At 44.2% G+C, this 20,307-nt stretch overlaps 1 protein-coding gene across 3 annotated transcripts in view; it reads left to right on the plus strand.

The window, feature by feature from the left end:
* The window catches only part of PALD1 (phosphatase domain containing paladin 1), a 354,590-nt gene that overhangs the window by 178,003 nt on the left and 156,280 nt on the right, over nt 1-20,307 (plus strand). For all 3 annotated transcript variants that reach the window (XM_073685734.1, XM_073685736.1, XM_073685735.1), the window contains one exon: nt 5,767-5,871. In XM_073685734.1, coding sequence (XP_073541835.1) covers nt 5,767-5,871 — 105 coding nt within the window. The remainder of the gene's footprint in view (nt 1-5,766; nt 5,872-20,307) is intronic.

A 20,307-nucleotide genomic window follows, 5' to 3' on the forward strand; every position in this document is an offset into this window, starting at 1 on the left:
TTTGCGATCCACCCACGGGTGTTTACATGTTAAATGCCACTGACAGCGTCATTTAACTCACGCTTACCCAAAGCCCGTCACAAACCCAGCCCATCGGCGTCCCTGTCACATGATCGCGGGGTGCCAATGGATTGGCATGACAACCCAGGGTCTGCAGGAGACGCCCGTGCTTGTCTTTGCTGATCTGCTATGGATGCTGGCCTATGGCTGTGGCCGGTGTTCATAGGAGATAATCATTTCTGAAGCCCTGCTATGTGTATCACAAGCAGTCGGATGATCTCAAGTCACCTAAGGAGACTATTGAAGCCAGTAAAAAGTGTAAAAAAAAATGTTTTCAAAAATATATTTAATAATGAAAAAAATATAAAAGTTCAAATCACCCCCCTTTTGCTTTATTCAAGATAAAATAATAATAAAAAAATACACATTTAGTATCACTGCGTTCAGAAACGCCTGATCTATCCAAATATAAAGTAAATAAATCCGATCGGTAAACAGCGTAACAAGAAAAAAAAATGAAAACACCTGAATTACGTATGTTTGGTCACCGCAACATTGCAATAAAATGCAATAACAAATGATCAAAACATATCTATCCCAAAATGGTATCAATAAAAACGTCAGCTCACCCTATGGGTCTCGGAAAATGGCGCCTTTTCTACAAATGTTTTATTTTTTTTTCGCCAAAAAGAACCTATACATGTTTGGTATCTACCAACTCGTAATGACCTGGAGAATCATAATGGAAGGTCAGTTTTAGCATTTAGTGAACATGGTAAAAAATAAAACACCAAAATACAATTGTGGAATTTCACTTTTTTTTTTTTTTGCAATTTTGGATTTTTTTTCATGTTTTCCTGTACAATATATGGTAAAATCAATGGTGTCATTCAAAAGTACAACTCGGGAATTGGCCAGTAGGAACAATCCTCCTAAACTGTCTATATGGACATGTTGGTCATAGAAAGTTGAATAAATTGGTACCTTGATATCTGTGATCCGATATTGTATGCCCGAGAAATCCACGTTTTTCTTAATATGTAAATGAGCTGTTAGGATCTATGGGCCGGACACGGATCTCCCGGAGAATCTGCCTCCAGGGCTTATTATAAATGAAAGGAGGATTTACCAGTGTGATATACACTAGTGGCCAAAATTGAGGCAACATCTGCAGTTTTTCACCATCACCAATATTTAATGAAAGTTTTCACTGACATACTTACTTGAACACACGGCCTCTTCTGCGATATGTATTCTATGTTTATAGTGACCTGGGTGTGATTTAAGACCTATATTGCGCCAGCAGTATTAGACAGGAGTGGTCATCTAAGAAGAGAGCCAAAGCTGTTAATTTAAGAGAAGAAGGGTACAGTTACCGGTAAATTGCAGCACGAATTGGAGAAGGGATCTCACCGGCCGGCGTTCTCAAAGTGTGTAAGCGGTTTCAAGAGACTAGTTCGATAAAGAATAAACCAGGTAGAGGAAGGAAGAAGGCCACAACTCCTCAGACTGATAGAATAATTGTTAAAATCGCCCTAAATAACAGGAAATCAACTGCTGTTGACATCAACAAGGAGCTTGTCAACACTGGAGTGACAGTGTCCGATCGGACAGTTCGACGACGATTGGTAAACGCGGGGTTAAGAGCCAGAATACCACGTAAAAAGCCATTTTTGAATGCCTCACAGCGTCAGAAATGTTTGCAGTAGCCAAAGAACATTCTAAATGGACCATTGAACAAAGGAGAATGTTTTATGGAGCGATGAGACACGCATATCCATCTTTGGCAGCGACGGTGTCCACTACGTTCGACGATGACCTGGAGAGGATTGCTTGCCAGAGTGTACAGTACCCACCATGAAGCATCCTCTGAGTGTTATGGTAGGGGGCTGCATGTCCCGAGATGCAGGTGGTAGGCTGCAGGTAATTGAAGGAACAGTTAATGCTGAAAAGTACATCAAGGAAGTCCTCCACCCTAAACTCATTCCTTCGGCACGTGATGTATTTGGTGAAGGGACACCGTTTATTTTTCAGCAAGATGGAGCCCCATGCCATACAGCTAAAAAATGTCTCTCTTGGTTCAAGGACAAAAATGTCCAGCTATTGAATTGGCCAGGAAACAGCCCAGATCTCAATCCTATTGGGAATCTCTGGGCTCAGCTCAAAAGAGCGGTGTCAAAACAGCGGGCTTCAAACAAGCAGGAACTCATTGCAGCCATCGTCAAATCATGGCTTCATATCATCACACCATCTGTTTTACACAAACTGGTAGATTGCATGCCAAGTAGATGCCAGGCAGTAATCAAGGCCAAGGGCTGTCCAACTAAGTATTAACATTCTAGTGTTAGATATGAAAGTAGGACAAATAAATGGCTTTTCTCCAACAGTCATCTGAGTGACAATAGTGTCCAATTTGTTGACAAATGAACAAATTTCCTGCTAATATTGTGCTTCTATATGAAATTTTGTTATTTCTACTTAAAAACTTTACTGAAAACATTCATGAAATTTAGATTTGTATTGGCAAAATGCTAAAAATTCATAAATCTTGAGTGTTTCCTCAGTTTTGGCCACTAGTGTAGATCAGGAGATCAGTCTGTCGGCTATTAAATGTCTCACACTGATAATGCCCCCTTTCATTTAGAAGACGCTTTCAGAGAGATTTATGTCCCACACACAGATTACATTGGGTTGTATTGTGTGTATGGTATGAGTGATTGCATTGGGTTGTATTGTGTGTATGGTACGAGTGATTACATTGGGTTGTATTGTGTGTATGGTACGAGTGATTGCATTGGGTTGTATTTTGTGGATGGTACGAGTGATTGCATTGGGTTGTATTGTGTGTATGGTAAAAGTGATTGCATTGAGTTGTATTGTGTGAATGGTAAAAGTGATTGCATCTGGATATATTGTGTGTATGGTACAAGTGATTGCATCGGATTGTATTGTGTGTATGGTACGAGTGATTGCATTGGGTTGTATTCTGTGTATGGTACGAGTGATTGCATTGGGTTGTATTGTGTGTATGGTACGAGTGATTGCATTGAGTTGTATTCTGTGTATGGTACGAGTGATTGCATTGGGTTGTATTGTGTGTATGGTACGAGTGATTGCATTGGGTTGTATTCTGTGTATGGTACGAGTGATTGCATTGGGCTGTATTGTGTGTATGGTACGAGTGATTGCATTGGGCTGTATTGTGTGTATGGTACGAGTGATTGCATTGGGTTGTATTGTGTGTATGGTACGAGTGATAGCATTGGGTTGTATTGTGTGTATGGTAAGAGTGATTGCATTGGGTTGTATTGTGTGTATGGTACGAGTGATTGCATTGGGTTGTATTGTGTGTATGGTAAAATTGATTGCATCTGGATATATTGTGTGTATGGTACAAGTGATTGCATCGGATTGTATTGTGTGTATGGTACGAGTGATTGCATTGGGTTGTATTGTGTGTATGGTACGAGTGATTGCATTGGGTTGTATTGTGTGTATGGTAAAAGTGATTGCATTGAGTTGTATTGTGTGTATGGTACGAGTGATTGCATTGGGTTGTATTGTGTGTATGGTACGAGTGATTGCATTGGGTTGTATTCTGTGTATGGTATGAGTGATTGCATTGGGTTGTATTGTGTGTATGGTACGAGTGATTACATTGGGTTGTATTCTGTGTATGGTACGAGTGATTGCATTGGGTTGTATTGTGTGTATGGTATGAGTGATTGCATTGGGTTGTATTGTGTGTATGGTACGAGTGATTGCATTGGGTTGTATTGTGTGTATGGTACGAGTGATTGCATTGGGTTGTATTGTGTGTATGGTACGAGTGATTGCATTGGGTTGTATTGTGTGTATGGTAGGAGTGATTGCATTGGGTTGTATTGTGTGTATGGTAGGAGTGATTGCATTGGGTTGTATTGTGTGTATGGTACGAGTGATTGCATTGTGAGTATAAGGGTATGTGCCCATGGTCAGGAGCAGTCTGCGGCCCCGACGTTGCAGGACAGCAGTGCGGCTTCCGCCCTCATTATGCAAATGAGCGGTGCAATTTTTTTTTTTTTTACATGCGCACTTTCCTCTTAGATGTTAATCTATGGGGAAAGCCAACATGCGGACCCGGAAGAGAAATTGATATCCTGCGGGTCTGAAAGACGCGTTACATGTCAGTTTGCGCAGGTGATCCGCAGGTGCAGAGACACATAGTAGACATGGGAATTCTAGAAATCCATCCACTATGCTGTAACATCTGGACGCTGTGGGTTTGACGCTGCAGAGACACGCAGCATCAAACCCGCTGCGGCTCCTGACCGTGGGCACATAGTCTAACTGCCCTGTCTGCCTTGAGTTGACTATAAAACCATTACAAAAAGTCATTTGGTTAAGTGATGGAGAAATATAAATTCGAGGACATACAGCCATCATATATATACAGCTGAGAGTGTGACAATGGCAAATACCTGGCATTTTCTGGAGCCATAGAATATGTGAATGCATTCTATTATTGTTGTTTTTTCTTCCTCACAATTGGTGTTTATTGCCTTATTCAACTAAAAATCTGCTATTAAATTGATATGTTCAATGCGTTTTTGGCCTTCTGACATAATCTATTGTTCTCTTCGATAATGTGCGGTTGACTCAATGTACATGTAATTAAGGGCTAAACAACACAGGCAGAATAGTCTCTGAAATGATTTCTCCTGGGATTAATCCCTCTTTAAAAGTGTCCTACTTTGCACAATTTTCTGTGATTTAATCCCCACAGATTAATCCATGGATTCTTTAGGGAAAATAATTTCCTGCTGAACCGCCTGAAAGAAATAATCTGAGTTGGGTTTTTAATTGCATAACATTACTTTCTGTAGCCGAGGATAACATGTACATTGTGCGGGAGTGCTTGTGTACCTTTCTTTCTATAAACCTTGCTGAGGCATTTTTATTTATTTTTTGCTTTTGTTTGTTAGTTTCTGTTGACAAATTGTTCGTTTCCTTTTTGTATTGCCCTAGTGGAGCTGATGTCAATCTAAAATCCTGATGTCATGCACACATGACCTAATTTTACAGGAAGTCAATCAACCCATCAATTTAATTTTGGAGTGTTTGAGAACACCAGAACACTGAGGAGTCAGTCTCTTTAGGCCCCCATGAAAAGTAGATAGCTATTGGACGTATGATTGTTTACTGACTACCATCTCTCCCCCCGATTCCCCCATACATGGTAACACTTTTCTGATGGTTTGTGTCCTCTATGCGAGAGGTAGAACAGTGGGAACAAAAGGAACGGACATTGGAACTTCTGTATGAAGTACAAGCCTAGATAGGTCCACCAGGGTCTTCTCTGCCAATATCTTGATTGTATCAAGCCATCGGGTTGCTGGTCTTCCTCTCCGGCTTGTTCCTTCTATTCTTCTGACCATGATGTCCTTCTCCAGTGAATGCTCTCTTCGTATGATGTGTTCAAAGTAGGGAAGTCGTAGCTTGGTGATCCTTGCTTCAAGTGACATGTTTGGCTTGATTTGTTCAAAAATTGATTTGTTTGTTCTACTTACCATCCATGGTATTGATATCATCCTTCTCCAGCATCACATTTAGAAGGCATCGATTCTTCTTCTGTATTGTTTCTTTATAGTCCAGGTTTTGCCTCCATTTGTTACCACATAAAAGATCAAACTCTCTTCATCATGATGGCTATATTTTTTTTAGATTCAATATATTTCAATGTTCTGGTATCTTGTGACAAGTTAGTTTTATTTTTTTCTGATCTAGGTGGACCATGCTGTTTCCTTATGTTCGGAAATGCATGATATCAAGTCAGCCATCTACGATTACAAGAAGAAGTTGGAGGGCATTGGTGAAGACTACCAAATTCAGGTGAATGGAGTCTCCCCTATATAATGTATAAACTCCAGATGTGGTCAGAGAGCTGATCCTTCATAAGGGCTGTTGTGACATTGTGTAATAGTTATTAGTGATTTGTGCATATGGCTACATGCTGTCACCGCTTTGTTGTTTGCGCTCATGCAGACAGGTGTTTTCTTCCCTGCAGCTAGAAGAAAATCCTCCTCATTATCTAACCACAATGTACACATCGCAGATTGCTGGCAGATCCGGGGCTGTTAGTTTAATAAAGGAAGGAAATTGTGTCTTTTCTGATTCATAACAATTCAAACGAGTCGTATAAACAGGACAGACTTGACGTAAACTGTGTCAGGAAGGTGTATTCAGTAAAAGCAAGTGTCTGGGTGACAAGATGCGGAGAATGGCCGCGCATCTCTCATGCAATGTTTGTCATTCAGGAAGCTTTAGGAATTCACAATCTGTTCCAAGGGTGCACTCACGAGGAAATTTATCTTTATCTCCAAGTAGATGAGTAGATGTCTGTCATAGCAGTGTGGTTATAAGATACTGTCTTCATGCGCTGTGTCTCTAGATTAGAACTTGTAACTGTCTGAGAGGGAATAAAGGAGATGTCATAACCTCCAACGGGCGACATCGTATACATCCTGCTGAGAAATGACAAAGTACTCTGTTACCCAATCATCCTGATACTTCCATCTGATTAAGAGTGGCTCTATAGATGGCAGAGATAAACGGGCGTAATATGTGCGATGCATGATACTGTAATCTGATGGATTAGAAAACTGCCATCAGATGAAACATTGACAGATTGTACTTGTTGTTCGGGTCAGCAGTCGTTTTTATACTTAAATATATGAAATGATTAAACAGCGATGTCCAACTTGCATCCTGGTGGACTTATGTGATGATTGTGCCCCACGTGTAGCCCCGGTCCCAAGGAAAAGTCTCCTTTCTGAGTAAAGTGACCAGGCAGCAGCACCCCTGCCCACTGAGTGCCCCTACCCAACTAGAGAGAACGATGATTATTATCCCCTTATGGTGGCAATTGGCTGTACAATCTTTATCAAATTGCGTTCTTCCCTTTCTTGGGGTAATCTCATTCTTGCTGTAAATATAGCTGTGCAAATGACTGCTATGTGCCTGCATATCGAACACCTATCCATTTCTGGCTCTGACTGATGGTATTAATCATCTTCTGATGGAGTTCATCTACATCATTAGTTTTTGCATATATAGTGCGGCATAAACTAATAAAGAATAATATAGCTGTTCATGTACAGTATTTACCTGATTTTAGTTTGCGGTGTTCACTGATCATCCCACATTTTCATTCCCCTGTATTATGGTTCCCCTTGTGCAGCCTACATTTTACTGTATCTCTGGCTTTGTAGAGGGGGCCGTGAATCATTACATTGCTTTTGTCCTGCTTTGAGTTTTTCTAACTAATGGCAGCAATTGATAAATCCGTGACAGACCTGTCTTTATTCCTATGTGGAAGAAAAGGATCTCAAGACTTTTGTTTTTCTTCTGCAGTGGCATTTTGTGAGTGCAGCAGATAGGTTGTTGGACTCTTGGTGCAGTATTCAGTGCTATGAATGTAGCACGTTCCACAGCTGTAGACCTGCCAACCAGAGACGCCTGAGGGCTCACTATTGTCCCGAGCACCCAGGGAACTAAACAAAAGCTCTTAGAACTTTTAATTTGAACAAGGTCTATGGCACCATTTGAGGTGCAGCTATAAAAACCTGTTTTTGGCAGAGGAGGATAAACCACTGTCAAGTGATTTCATGTTTGGAGCTGTGCCCAGTAATCTTCTGATGTTCCTGAACCACAGGCTCTTGAAAAATGCAGTTTATTAGCACTAATCTAAATCTAATTTAGAAGAGTTCTCTGCTCTGGAGATCTTCTACTTGTTAGAAGCGTCCGTGGTTAGTTCCCCTGCAGCACCTCCACAGGGCAAACTAAGCATTACACATTGCCCATTTATAATATTGTTGTTTGATTGACTCCGAACAGGACAGGTCCTCAAGAGCAAGAGAAGCTCTTAGTGACCACCTTCATTCTGGTCTAGAGATGAGGATGTTGAACAGAAGACCCCCTCTATTAAGTTGGAAGTTCTTGATGGGTATATGAACAAGTCTTCTAAACCAGAGAGCATCCATTATAATGTCTTGTGGCTAAACGAGAACCTCTCAGGAGATTCATGCTGCCCAAACTGCTAGCTGCACCATCTGTGCTGGCCCCATCACTGCCATGCCCTGTGCATACACAGACTGCGTTTCTGGCTGGGCCACAATAAAATTGCATCTGCATCGCTGTGAGCTGAGAATGCTGAGAACCCGATCTGCGCATGCGGCGCTCAAGGCAATGATCATGCCTGCGCGAGGTATCAAACAGGGGGCGGATCACTGAAAAAGCAGTTACCTGTCGGTCAAAGACCGGAGGCAGACAGAGGGGCCGGGCAATCACAGACGGGAAGGAGAAGACCCCGTGTACAGTCCGGCCCCTGTGCACCCAAATCTAATTAGCAGAAAACTTCAAATGGTGATTAAACAAGAGCAGCAAAGCGGATTTCTTCATCAATTTATCCATTTACTCCGTATTCCGTCACTACTATAGCCATGTCTGTACTTTAGATTTCACGTTCGTGCTGACAGGTGTTCTTTAACTGGTGGCATAGTATGACACAACAGTCCATTGTCCCCTTAGAAATTGATCACAGTATGCTGATGGGTTGCATGGCAGCCAGGGGTCTAGTGTAGGCCTCAGTTGCCTAATTTGTTCTCCCATGAAGCTCAGCTACAGGTTCAAGTCCCTATGGGACTAAGAAAATAAAAATAAAGTTTGAATAACAGTATGTGCCCACGATGCAGATTTGAAGCAGAAATTTCCTGAGCATTTATGCATCTCCTTGGCAGAAAAAATGCATGCAGATTTTACATGCGTTTTTTCAGTGTGTTTTCAGCGTTTTTACATGCGTTTATTTCAAGCGTTTTTCCAAGCGATTTTGAGCATCACTTGGAAAAGGGCTTGACAAGTTGGTCACACAATATAAATCCATGCATCTGGCATGGATTTATACTCTGTGACCAACTTAAAGGAAATTTCTACTCTCAAATGCTGCATCTAATGTATAAAAAAGAATGAAGGATTAAAAAGAAATAAAAAACCTTATATTCACCTCTCCGGCCACCCCCAGTCTCTTCCCGGCTGTGTCTTCTCTCCTCGGCGTCCCGCGGTGTACTGGCAGGACCTGCGGTGACGTCATTTAGTTAGCGGATGGTCACGCGACCGCTGAGGTCAGCGATCAGGTGATGGTTGCGTGACCATCCGCTGATTAAATGACATCACCGCAGGTCCTCCCAGTACACCGCGGGACGCCGAGGAGAGAGGACGCGACCAGGAGGAGACCGGGGCCGCCGGAGAGGTGAGTATGAATAATTTTTTTTTATTTTTTACTTTATAATTCTCTTTTTACTTGCAGGTACGATGGTACCCGGGTCGGATGAGAGTCTCCTCTTCTCCAGACCCAGGTACCATCCGCGCATTGAATCACATAACATCCGCATGTATACATGCGGATGTTATGCGGTTCAATGCAAATCAATGGGCGCGATTTCGCCGCGAAATCGTGCCCAAATTGGTTGTGCTGCAGATTTTTCCACAATGATAATCCGCAGCGGAAATTTCCGCAGCATGTGCACAGCACACGGATTATCATTGGGATACATACCAGACCTCTTAACAAACGATTTTAATGCGTTTCCACCGCGGAGACGCATTAAATCGGCATCGTGGGCACTCAGCCTAAACCTTTTTTCCCAATTAAAATAACCAACATACTTGTTATTATTAGGTTTCTAAAAGTCCGATCTATGAAAATCTAAAATTAAATAACCCATTTGGGGTCATGAATAGAAAACAAGCCGAAATGACAGATCTGGCATTTTTTTGGTAACTTCCCCCCTGAAAATGCAATAAAATTATCAAAACATGTATCCCAAAATGGTATCAATAAAAACAATCAGCTGTCAATGCAAAAAACAAACCCTTACCACAGCTCAAGTGAAATACAAATAAATGTTATGGGTCTTGGAACAATTTTCTTTCCATTGTTCTGATTTTCTTTTTTTTTACCCCTTCAAAAAATATATACAAGTTTGGGATTGTTCTACTCATATTGATCTGAATATGGCACAATGAATGTCGTGTCGCAAAAATGAAATAAAAAAAAAAAAAACGGCAGAGTTTTTTTTCACCATTTTTATTCACCATTTTTCAGTACACAACATGGTAAAGTGAATAGTGTCATTAAAAATTACAACTCATCCCTAAAAAAAAAAAACCACATCATCATACCGCTGTAGAAATTGAAAAATAAAATAATAAATGTTATGACTCTTAGAGAAAAGTGAAGGAAACAAAGTGCAAAATTGTGGAAAAGAATATAAGGTAATTACTGTATGTATATTTTATCATTGTATTGAGTATAGCGCCACCTGGTGTCCCTTAATAGTTTTATATAAAATAGTTAAAATGTTACCTTTCCTATGCAATAGTATCATTCTTTACTATATAGACCTGAAGAGAGGGGACTGCTTTTATATAGCAATTTTTGTCCTTCTCTTTAAGAAACCTTGAAATCAGAAAGTTTGATTTGTTATCTTAAATCGCCTAGTCCGTTTTGGTTCAGCATTTTTAAGAAAATGCTAAAAACTGACGGTCTCCATTATGTCACTCAGTGCTCCACCATCAGTGGTTTAAACAAAATAAAATATCACCAATATTAGACCTTTTATTTGGCATCTTTGGCCAAATTCTTAAAAGGGGTTATCCGGCAAAAGACTAAAAGTCTGCAGTCACTCTGTTGACATGTGAGATTTTTTCCTTGGACCAAGTGGTCCGCTTAAAAAAAAAACCAAGACATGTCAGATTTTGAACCAAGGGTGAGATCAAAATCAGCAACGCAAGTCTATGGGTCGGCACACAGATGACATCCGAGTGAGGTCTGATTTTCATGGACTGTCAGAAAGGAGAAGGTGGAGAAACTTTTTTAACGTAAAAATTTTAAAAAATTATTAACGTAATTGTAAACCTCTTGTCCACTTAGAAATGTGGAAAACAGTCTGTGAAAATCCCAGTTTAGATCCCTGTTGAGCTTGTCAATAATTGGTATTATACAAATCCGTAATTACCCGATGTCATCTATGCGACTAATGCTAATTAGGTTCTCTTTTGCAGCAATGGTGTTTACCTATATAATCTAGAAAAGTCCATCATTGATGTTATTTGTAAGCCCTGATTAAACGCGAGAACGCCTTGTTTTATAAGTCAGTTGATTATTGGTGTGGAGCTGAGGGCATAGTTCTATAGATGACTTTGTCTGCATGTAACCACAGCTGTGTGCTGTCAAGGTCCAGAAAAAAGACATTTTCTTTAATATTTCCTTATTTAGCAGTGAGCACAATCATTTTTGGTCTCCTATGGGGGGCACAGTCTAGTTTTCCTATCTCTGAGCTGCTTGCACTAGGGCCAATTAATTAAGGGGGATCCAATATGGAGACAGAAACATAAAGTAAAGGGGTGCTACTACACCTGAATGCCACCCAGAACTCCCATTTAAGCAACCATTACTAAGGATGCCATATATGTCATTGATATGGCCCTTTTGGTTGATCATCTCATAAATGAAAGGGGATGTCTGGCTTAAAGGAGCTTCCTTATCTCATACATGTATGGCATATTCACTGAATATAAAGGACCTGCCTCTGTATCAAGAACAGGGCCTCCTTTCATGCCTCTATTGAGGTAGAGGAGCCGTACTTTCTCCATTCATTTTTATGGGTGTTCTGAAATTTGGCATGCATGCCTATGTGGCACCCCAGGGGTCTGGTTTCCACAGTAACGGCAATGTTATGTCTGAGAGCAGGTGGGAGGTCTCTTGGTCAGGAATCTTATGCATGCCACACCTCCTGCCCAGTCCTGGGAGGGGAAGAACTTCCCCTGTATAAACCTGGGGCTGAGGCAGGGTTAGAGAGTTGAGAGGGAGAGTTCAGCCAGGAGGGCTGACAGGGAGCTGTGGCTCCGGCTGGGCCCAGCTCCTGGGCCATGCCAGAAGTAGAGAAGAGAAGCAGCATAGGAAGAAACAACAGGAGCTCTGTGGGAGCAGTGTTACAAAGAGTCAGGGGCTGGCAGCTGCAGAGCTCGCCCTGACTGAGAAGATTTCTTACCGGACCCGGAGTCCGAGGCTGTGGGGACTAACTCCTACCCAGCAGCAGAATCCGTCAGGCAGGGGATTTCAGGTCCTCTGGCCAAGAAACCCGAAGGCACAGTCACACGCATGGGACCAGCACCGCCGTCGTGGAGCGGAAGCTACTAGAAGGCCCCGAGTCACCGGCCATACGGGTGAGCACCACACGGTACACTCAGGGACGTGGGCTACTTATACTCGCTTCTAGCAAGGTAGCCAGAAGAGTATCGTTAGTTTGGGAGGCCTACAACTCCGCCTGGCCAGGGGAGATCCCATCTGCTCAAGGACTGACCAGGCCCCAACCGCTAGCCAGTACTCCGGGAGGGTCTATCTTTGTCACCAGTAAAGACCCTGAACTACACCGCATCGTCTGAGTGGTTCCTGCTACCCCCATCATCCACGTCGGCTGCCCTGAGGCCATACCCCTCCCGTTGGGGGTTATACCATCCACGCTGCACCATCCTTCCACCGGCCTCAGCGGTCTGCCCTGCAGCGGCAGCTCCATAGCTGCATTCAACGGGTGGCGTAGTCGTCCATCATCTACCGCTGATACAGCGCCACTTAGTCTGACTCCCTGGGCACGGACCGGATCACCGCCACGAGACTACAACCCTCAAGAGATCCGGCTCCGGGTAAGCTCCCGCGTGCGCAACGCAGCGCGACACAGGCCCAGGGGCGCGTCAACTTTTGGCGTAGTCGGCAGGATTTCGTGCCCGCAACCACCGGGTACTGCGTGCCTGAAAAAGACTGTTCAAACTTACCTGTGGTGAAGATTCCCGCCATCCAGCGTCATCTTCAGCCTTCTTCCCGCCATCGGTGAAGTTTCCCGCCATCCGGCGCCATCTTCTGCCTTCTTCCCGCCATCCGTGGAGTTTTCCCGCCATTGGACGCCATCTTGAGGACGCCGCGCGGGAAGAAGAGGGGCGTGGACTCCGAAAGCGCGCGAGAACTGAAGCCCCGCCTCACGTCCGGACGTTGCGTAAGGTCCTGGAAGGAGCCCAGCAGACGCCGACGTCACAGGAGCGCGACGGAAGGTCCTCAACCCTGACGATCCACTGCGGAGCCGCGGCCTACGGAAGAGGATCATCGCAAGGTAGGCCACGGTCCACTAGGGGGGAGGAAGATGTCGGATACGGAGGAGAGCTTCACTGCCTCAACCCCCGCCAGCGCTACCGCTGCTGCAGTTATGCCCTTCACCATGCCCTATATCCCGGGAGCAGCTTGGCTACCCCAGTACTCAGGGGAGTCACATACCCTGCATGACTTTAGAGAAAAGCTGGATAGCCTCTTCCAGGTGTACCCCCTCACAGAAGAGCAAAAAGTGAGCATCCTGGTGGCCCAACTAACCGGGGCAGCCAAAAGGGAAGTAAAATCCTGGCCACCTGGGAGGAAGACTGTCGCAGGGATACTAACCCAGCTAACCGAGGAGGAGCTGCAGTACTACCAATACGAGGAAAGCCAAGAGGACCCGGACGGGTCTGAGGACTACCCTCAGGAGGGAGCACAAAGAGGACATAGCTACTGAAGGGAAGTAGCGTGAATAAAGAGCTGTAAATAGTTACCCGTAAGGGTACAAGGACTGCTGCTAATTAAAATATGGTCCCCGTTGGGATTAGTGAATTGTTCCCCATGTGCCCCTATCTTAAACCAGGCTGAGGACTGTGAGCAGCCATTCCTTATCCCCACTGGCCGAGGACTGAGAGCGGCCATATCCTGTAAATAATTATGTGTTTCTAGTAATTTATAGGAGTCCTTGGTGGATTTACCGGGAATCCTTTGTACAGTTAGTGGAGCGTAACCCAGGATGGACTAAAAGACTGTTAAGGACTCGGGGCAGGACAGACCCCTACCTGGTTACGTCTCCCTGTTTTGGTGAAATGGACACCTTGCTTTTCTTCAAAGACTGCACCCGGTTGCGGACACGCCGTAACCATCTTTATGTGTTTTTCTTATTGTATTATTATTGTTTATACCTTGTTATGTTTTTCTAAAAATATGTTTAGTCCCGGAGTACTAAATTTCACTAGGGGGGAATGTGGCACCCCAGGGGTCTGGTTTCCACAGTAACGGCAATGTTATGTCTGAGAGCAGGTGGGAGGTCTCTTGGTCAGGAATCCTATGCATGCCACACCTCCTGCCCAGTCCTGGGAGGGGAAGAACTTCCCCTGTATAAACCTGGGGCTGAGGCAGGGTTAGAGAGTTGAGAGGGAGAGTTCAGCCAGGAGGGCTGACAGGGAGCTGTGGCTCCGGCTGGGCCCAGCTCCTGGGCCATGCCAGAAGTAGAGAAGAGAAGCAGCATAGGAAGAAACAACAGGAGCTCTGTGGGAGCAGTGTTACAAAGAGTCAGGGGCTGGCAGCTGCAGAGCTCGCCCTGACTGAGAAGATTTCTTACCGGACCCGGAGTCCGAGGCTGTGGGGACTAACTCCTACCCAGCAGCAGAATCCGTCAGGCAGGGGATTTCAGGTCCTCTGGCCAAGAAACCCGAAGGCACAGTCACACGCATGGGACCAGCACCGCCGTCGTGGAGCGGAAGCTACTAGAAGGCCCCGAGTCACCGGCCATACGGGTGAGCACCACACGGTACACTCAGGGACGTGGGCTACTTATACTCGCTTCTAGCAAGGTAGCCAGAAGAGTATCGTTAGTTTGGGAGGCCTACAACTCCGCCTGGCCAGGGGAGATCCCATCTGCTCAAGGACTGACCAGGCCCCAACCGCTAGCCAGTACTCCGGGAGGGTCTATCTTTGTCACCAGTAAAGACCTTGAACTACACCGCATCGTCTGAGTGGTTCCTGCTACCCCCATCATCCACGTCGGCTGCCCTGAGGCCATACCCCTCCCGTTGGGGGTTATACCATCCACGCTGCACCATCCTTCCACCGGCCTCAGCGGTCTGCCCTGCAGCGGCAGCTCCATAGCTGCATTCAACGGGTGGCGTAGTCGTCCATCATCTACCGCTGATACAGCGCCACTTAGTCTGACTCCCTGGGCACGGACCGGATCACCGCCACGAGACTACAACCCTCAAGAGATCCAGCTCCGGGTAAGCTCCCTCGTGCGCAACGCAGCGCGACACAGGCCCAGGGGCGCGTCACCTACCCTATATTTTTTTTTTAGAATTCCCATACAAATGAATAGAGAGACTCGCATACTATGGCGAAAGCATAAGATGCCGTCCTGTTCTTAAGCCAGTTTCAGGAGGTGGATACGCCATAAATGTGCGAGATGGGACAACCACTTTAATAATTGGCACTAACCAGTTTTTAGAAGGTATTGCAATGTTTATTATGTTTCTTGCTGTATTTTTTTGGATTATACAATTTACTTTTTAGCAAAAAAAATCATCCTAAAAAGTGCCTGTTAAACTGCAGACAGGGGAACGGAGCAGTGACTGCTTGTTTAATGATTATACAACACAGTCAAGAAGCACTTGGGCCAATCCTTGCAGTCACGCTCTTCATAGCCACCTTGTCCAGATTCTCTGATCTGTGCTCAGTGCCTGCGGTCGCCCTGTGACTGCTCCGAGTCTGGGTCAATAGGTCGGTACCATTGTTATGGAGTCCTTTGACTATTGTAAGTGGTACTAAATCAACCCAGACTCTGAGCAGTACTATTGCTATGGATGCTCAATAAACCCAGACTCTGAGCAGTACTATTGCTATGGATGCTCAATAAACCGAGACTCTGAGCAGTACTATTGCTATGGATGCTCAATAAACCCAGACTCTGAGCAGTACTATTGCTATGGATGCTCCATAAACCCAGACTCTGAGCAGTACTATTGCTATGGATGTTCAATAAACCCAGACTCTGAGCAGTACTATTGCTATGGATGCTCAATAAACCGAGACTCTGAGCAGTACTATTGCTATGGATGCTCAATAAACCCAGACTCTGAGCAGTACTATTGCTATGGATGCTCAATAAACCCAGACTCTGAGCAGTACTATTGCTATGGATGCTCAATAAACCCAGACTCTGAGCAGTACTATTGCTATGGATGCTCAATAAACCCAGACTCTGAGCAGTACTATTGCTATGGATGCTCAATAAACCCAGACTCTGAGCAGTACTATTGCTATGGATGTTCAATAAACCCAGACTCTGAGCAGTACTATTGCTATGGATGCTCAATAAACCGAGACTCTGAGCAGTACTATTGCTATGGATGCTCAATAAACCCAGACTCTGAGCAGTACTATTGCTATGGATGCTCAATAAACCCAGACTCTGAGCAGTACTATTGCTATGGATGCTCAATAAACCCAGACTCTGAGCAGTACTATTGCTATGGATGCTCAATAAACCGAGACTCTGAGCAGTACTATTGCTATGGATGCTCAATAAACCCAGACTCTGAGCAGTACTATTGCTATGGATGCTCAATAAACCCAGACTCTGAGCAGTACTATTGCTATGGATGCTCAATAAACCCAGACTCTGAGCAGTACTATTGCTATGGATGCTCAATAAACCCAGACTCTGAGCAGTACTATTGCTATGGATGCTCAATAAACCCAGACTCTGAGCAGTACTATTGCTATGGATGCTCAATAAACCCAGACTCTGAGCAGTACTATTGCTATGGATGCTCAATAAACCCAGACTCTGAGCAGTACTATTGCTATGGATGCTCAATAAACCCAGACTCTGAGCAGTACTATTGCTATGGATGCTCAATAAACCGAGACTCTGAGCAGTACTATTGCTATGGATGCTCAATCAACCCAGACAGTCAGAATGAAAAACAGTTATCACGAGGTGGAGGCAGACATTAAAGGGGTTTCCCACAACGGTATACTTGTGCCCTAGACCAGCCTTCCTCCAATCTGTGTTCCCCTGCAGACATGTAGCATAAATAGTCATGCGACCACTGCAGTAGTCACTATTCTGTCAGAATGAATGTCACTTGAACGGAATAATGAAGACTGCAGCCGATCAGCGACAACTGATAAACTGCACTTATCACATGACATTGTTTGTCATGTGACTGCTGGAGAACAAAACAGATTGTAGGAATGGTGCCGGTCCATTAGGTAAATATATATCTTTTAATTTTATGCTGCATAATTGAGCTATTAGTAAGGCAACCTCTTGTCAGGATTCCTTTAGTCCTTCTATGGTTTGAACACTAGTGGCTGCTAATGTTCACCTTGATAATTATGCTGCAATTCCATTCCTTACCACTAGAGGCTGCTGCTGTGTTCTGCAGTTGCCTTTTACTAAGATGGCAGATTCTGAACCTGGGGAATCCATCTTGTTTCCTGTTTGATCCTTCTTATAGTTACATGGATCCCTCGCTCATTGCTTGAGTATTGTGTCTAGCTGTTAGTTTAGTTCCAGTCTCCAGTTCCTGAACTTTCTTATCTAGACTGTTCACATTTATCTACGGATTGTTTCCTACAACTCATTTGCCATGTCCAAGGACTTCTATTACTGCTGCTTGTTCCTTGCTCGTGATCCTCCAGCCACTGCATTTCAGCAGTGCTACACCAGTATCTTAACACCGCTTAAAGTAATCTGGTTTAGAAGAGATGGAGTTATGACTAGTCAAGAGACAGCTCTCATTCTGTACAATGCAGACTTTACATGGGTCACAGTCCCATGTAGATGTGTGCAGTTTAGGTGATGGGATGAGTGAATGTATTGTGAGCTATAAGCCAATAGTCCACTAATGTGTATTATGTTCTGATAACGCCACTCCTTCTACAAATGCTTGTAATTACTGCTGAACCATGGGCAGAATGAATCTGAGCCTGACTGTACCACTTGCCATGTATATCGTATGTCTCTATGAAACGCTGCAACGTTTCAGAGCGAACAGATTGACAAACAGACCAGGAACTATATAGACCATAGAGCTCTGACTAGTCCAATGACTGTAAGTACATAGGAAAAGATATGTCCGTCACATTGAGTGGTGCGGGGCCAGTGTTTTCTTTCATATTGGACAGCACATTTGGCACACTGCCATCCATAGCATCTTACAGGTTCTCGTCCATCCTCCGTACCTTGCTGGACCTTAAAGGGGTGTTCTCAAAATATTAAATTGCTTTAATTGGTTAGACAGCATGAAAATAAGCATGTTTACAATTGACCCTCTTTTTTCTTCTGCTGCTGTTCTCCTGCAATGAGAGATTTTATTTTTTGTAGTGTACAGATGGTTTCCATGGAGCCCGGCCTCCGAACCCTGGCTGAGAGCTGTGAAGTAGTTATATTCCAGGAGAGGGGTTAATTCTTAATATCCATTAATTTTATACACAGCAGTTATCTGCTCACCTCCTTTTCCTCATCTTCTGAAGAGATACATTTATAAATCGCCAGCAGCTTCCACAGCAGGTTTCTTAAACAAGGCTCTCTGCTTTCCCTGTCCTGAGCTGTGTGCTTGTTCAAATGCCCTGTTATTTCTATGTGTGAATACTGTGATAACAGTGTAGATTCAAACCACTGATGGCTGAATGTGTTACAGCAGAACTTGCGCTAAGCTTTATAATTCTAATACTATAATTTGCTATTCACCAGGGCTCAAGGGAGAGAGCTCACCCTGCCAGAAACCAAGAAGTAAGGAGACTGCATTGCTCTGAACTGCTCTAGAGACCACTTGAGAATACCCTTTTAAGGAGCAGCATAACTGTTATGATAGGCTACAAGCACTAAGGAAAGACAGGAGATCTGTCCCTACAATAAAACTAAGCTAGATCCCTACGATATAACTGGGAACCTGATCCTGCGATCAGACCCGCTAAAGTCCTCAGCTAGTCTGAACGAAGACCTATAGATGTGAGGGAGGGATCCCTACAAGAACTAGGGACTGGGAGAAAGATGGACACCTCCTAGCAGAAATTGTAGCAGTAAAAAGACAAACAAACAACATAGAACATAGAGGTCAAAAGACCTAGCTAAACTGACTGAGAGAGGTTACACAGCACCTGGCTAGCTTAAGAGTAGAAATTACAATGAAGTCCAGCATGGCCAGAAGGGCGGAGCAGGATTAAATAGGCAAAAAAGGTCATGTGACCAGCAAAATAGAAAAAACCTAACAGGAGAGTTCTAACAGTACCCCTTCTTCTATGAGGATCCTCCAGATCCCCTAGGCCTAGGCTTATCAGGAAACCTCTTGTGAAACGCTCTGACAAGTCTGGAAGCAGAAACATCATCCGGACTCACCCATGAGTTATCCTCGGGACCGAAACCCTTCCAAGCGACGAGATACTGCAAACTCCCCCTATACCGTCTAGAATTAAGGATGCGGGAAATTTCATATTCCCCGTCCTCCACCACCGGAGGAACAGTGGCAGTGGCGTCTCTATCTGATACATCAGCTTTTTTCAATAGAGAAACATGAAACACCGGATTAATCTTCCAGGAGGTAGGAACCTCCAACCTAACAGCAGATTGGTTAACTACCTGAAGCACCTTAAAGGGCCCTACAAACTTGGGACCCAATTTTTTAGAAGGAATCCTCAACCGCAGATTCTTAGAGGACAACCAAACCATGTCACCAACCGTAAACAAAACCTCTTGACTTTTCCTTTCATAGTACCTCTTAGATTTTTTATTAGCCTCCTGAAGATTACCACGCACATCCATCCAAACTCTCTCCAAATCACCGTAAAAACTCTGTTCCTCAGGCACAGCCGATACCAATTTGGAGAATGACCCAAAAGACGGATGTCTCCCAGAACAACAAAAAAAAGGCGAACACCCAGCAGAAGAGGATGTATGGTTGTTAAGAGCAAATTCAGCAAGCAGCAGAAACTCAGACCACCCCTCTTGATTGTCTGCCACAAAACAACGCAAGAACTGCTCAACATCCTGATTCTTCCTTTCTGTCTGGCCATTAGACTCAGGATGATATCCAGATGAAAACAACAAATGAACTCCCAACCTGTCACAAAAGGCACGCCAAAAACGAGCCACGAACTGAGGTCCCCTATCAGAAACAATGTCAGTAGGAACACCATGGAGTCTGACCATTTCCTTGACAAAGGCCTTAGCGAGTGTCTTAGCGCAGGGCACTTTGATGAAGGGAACCAAGTGACACATCTTGCTAAAACGGTCCACGACCACCCAGATGACCGTGAAACCCTCAGAGGAGGGAAGGTCAGTAATAAAGTCCATAGCCAGATGTGTCCAAGGTGCACTAGGAACCTCCAGAGGGCAAAGCAACCCCGCAGCAGGAGTATGAGAAGACTTA

This window comes from Phyllobates terribilis, unplaced genomic scaffold, assembly GCF_046119375.1.
Source record: "Phyllobates terribilis strain yellow unplaced genomic scaffold, ASM4611937v1 Scaffold_5__5_contigs__length_657084704, whole genome shotgun sequence".
Taxonomy (NCBI): domain Eukaryota; kingdom Metazoa; phylum Chordata; class Amphibia; order Anura; family Dendrobatidae; genus Phyllobates; species Phyllobates terribilis.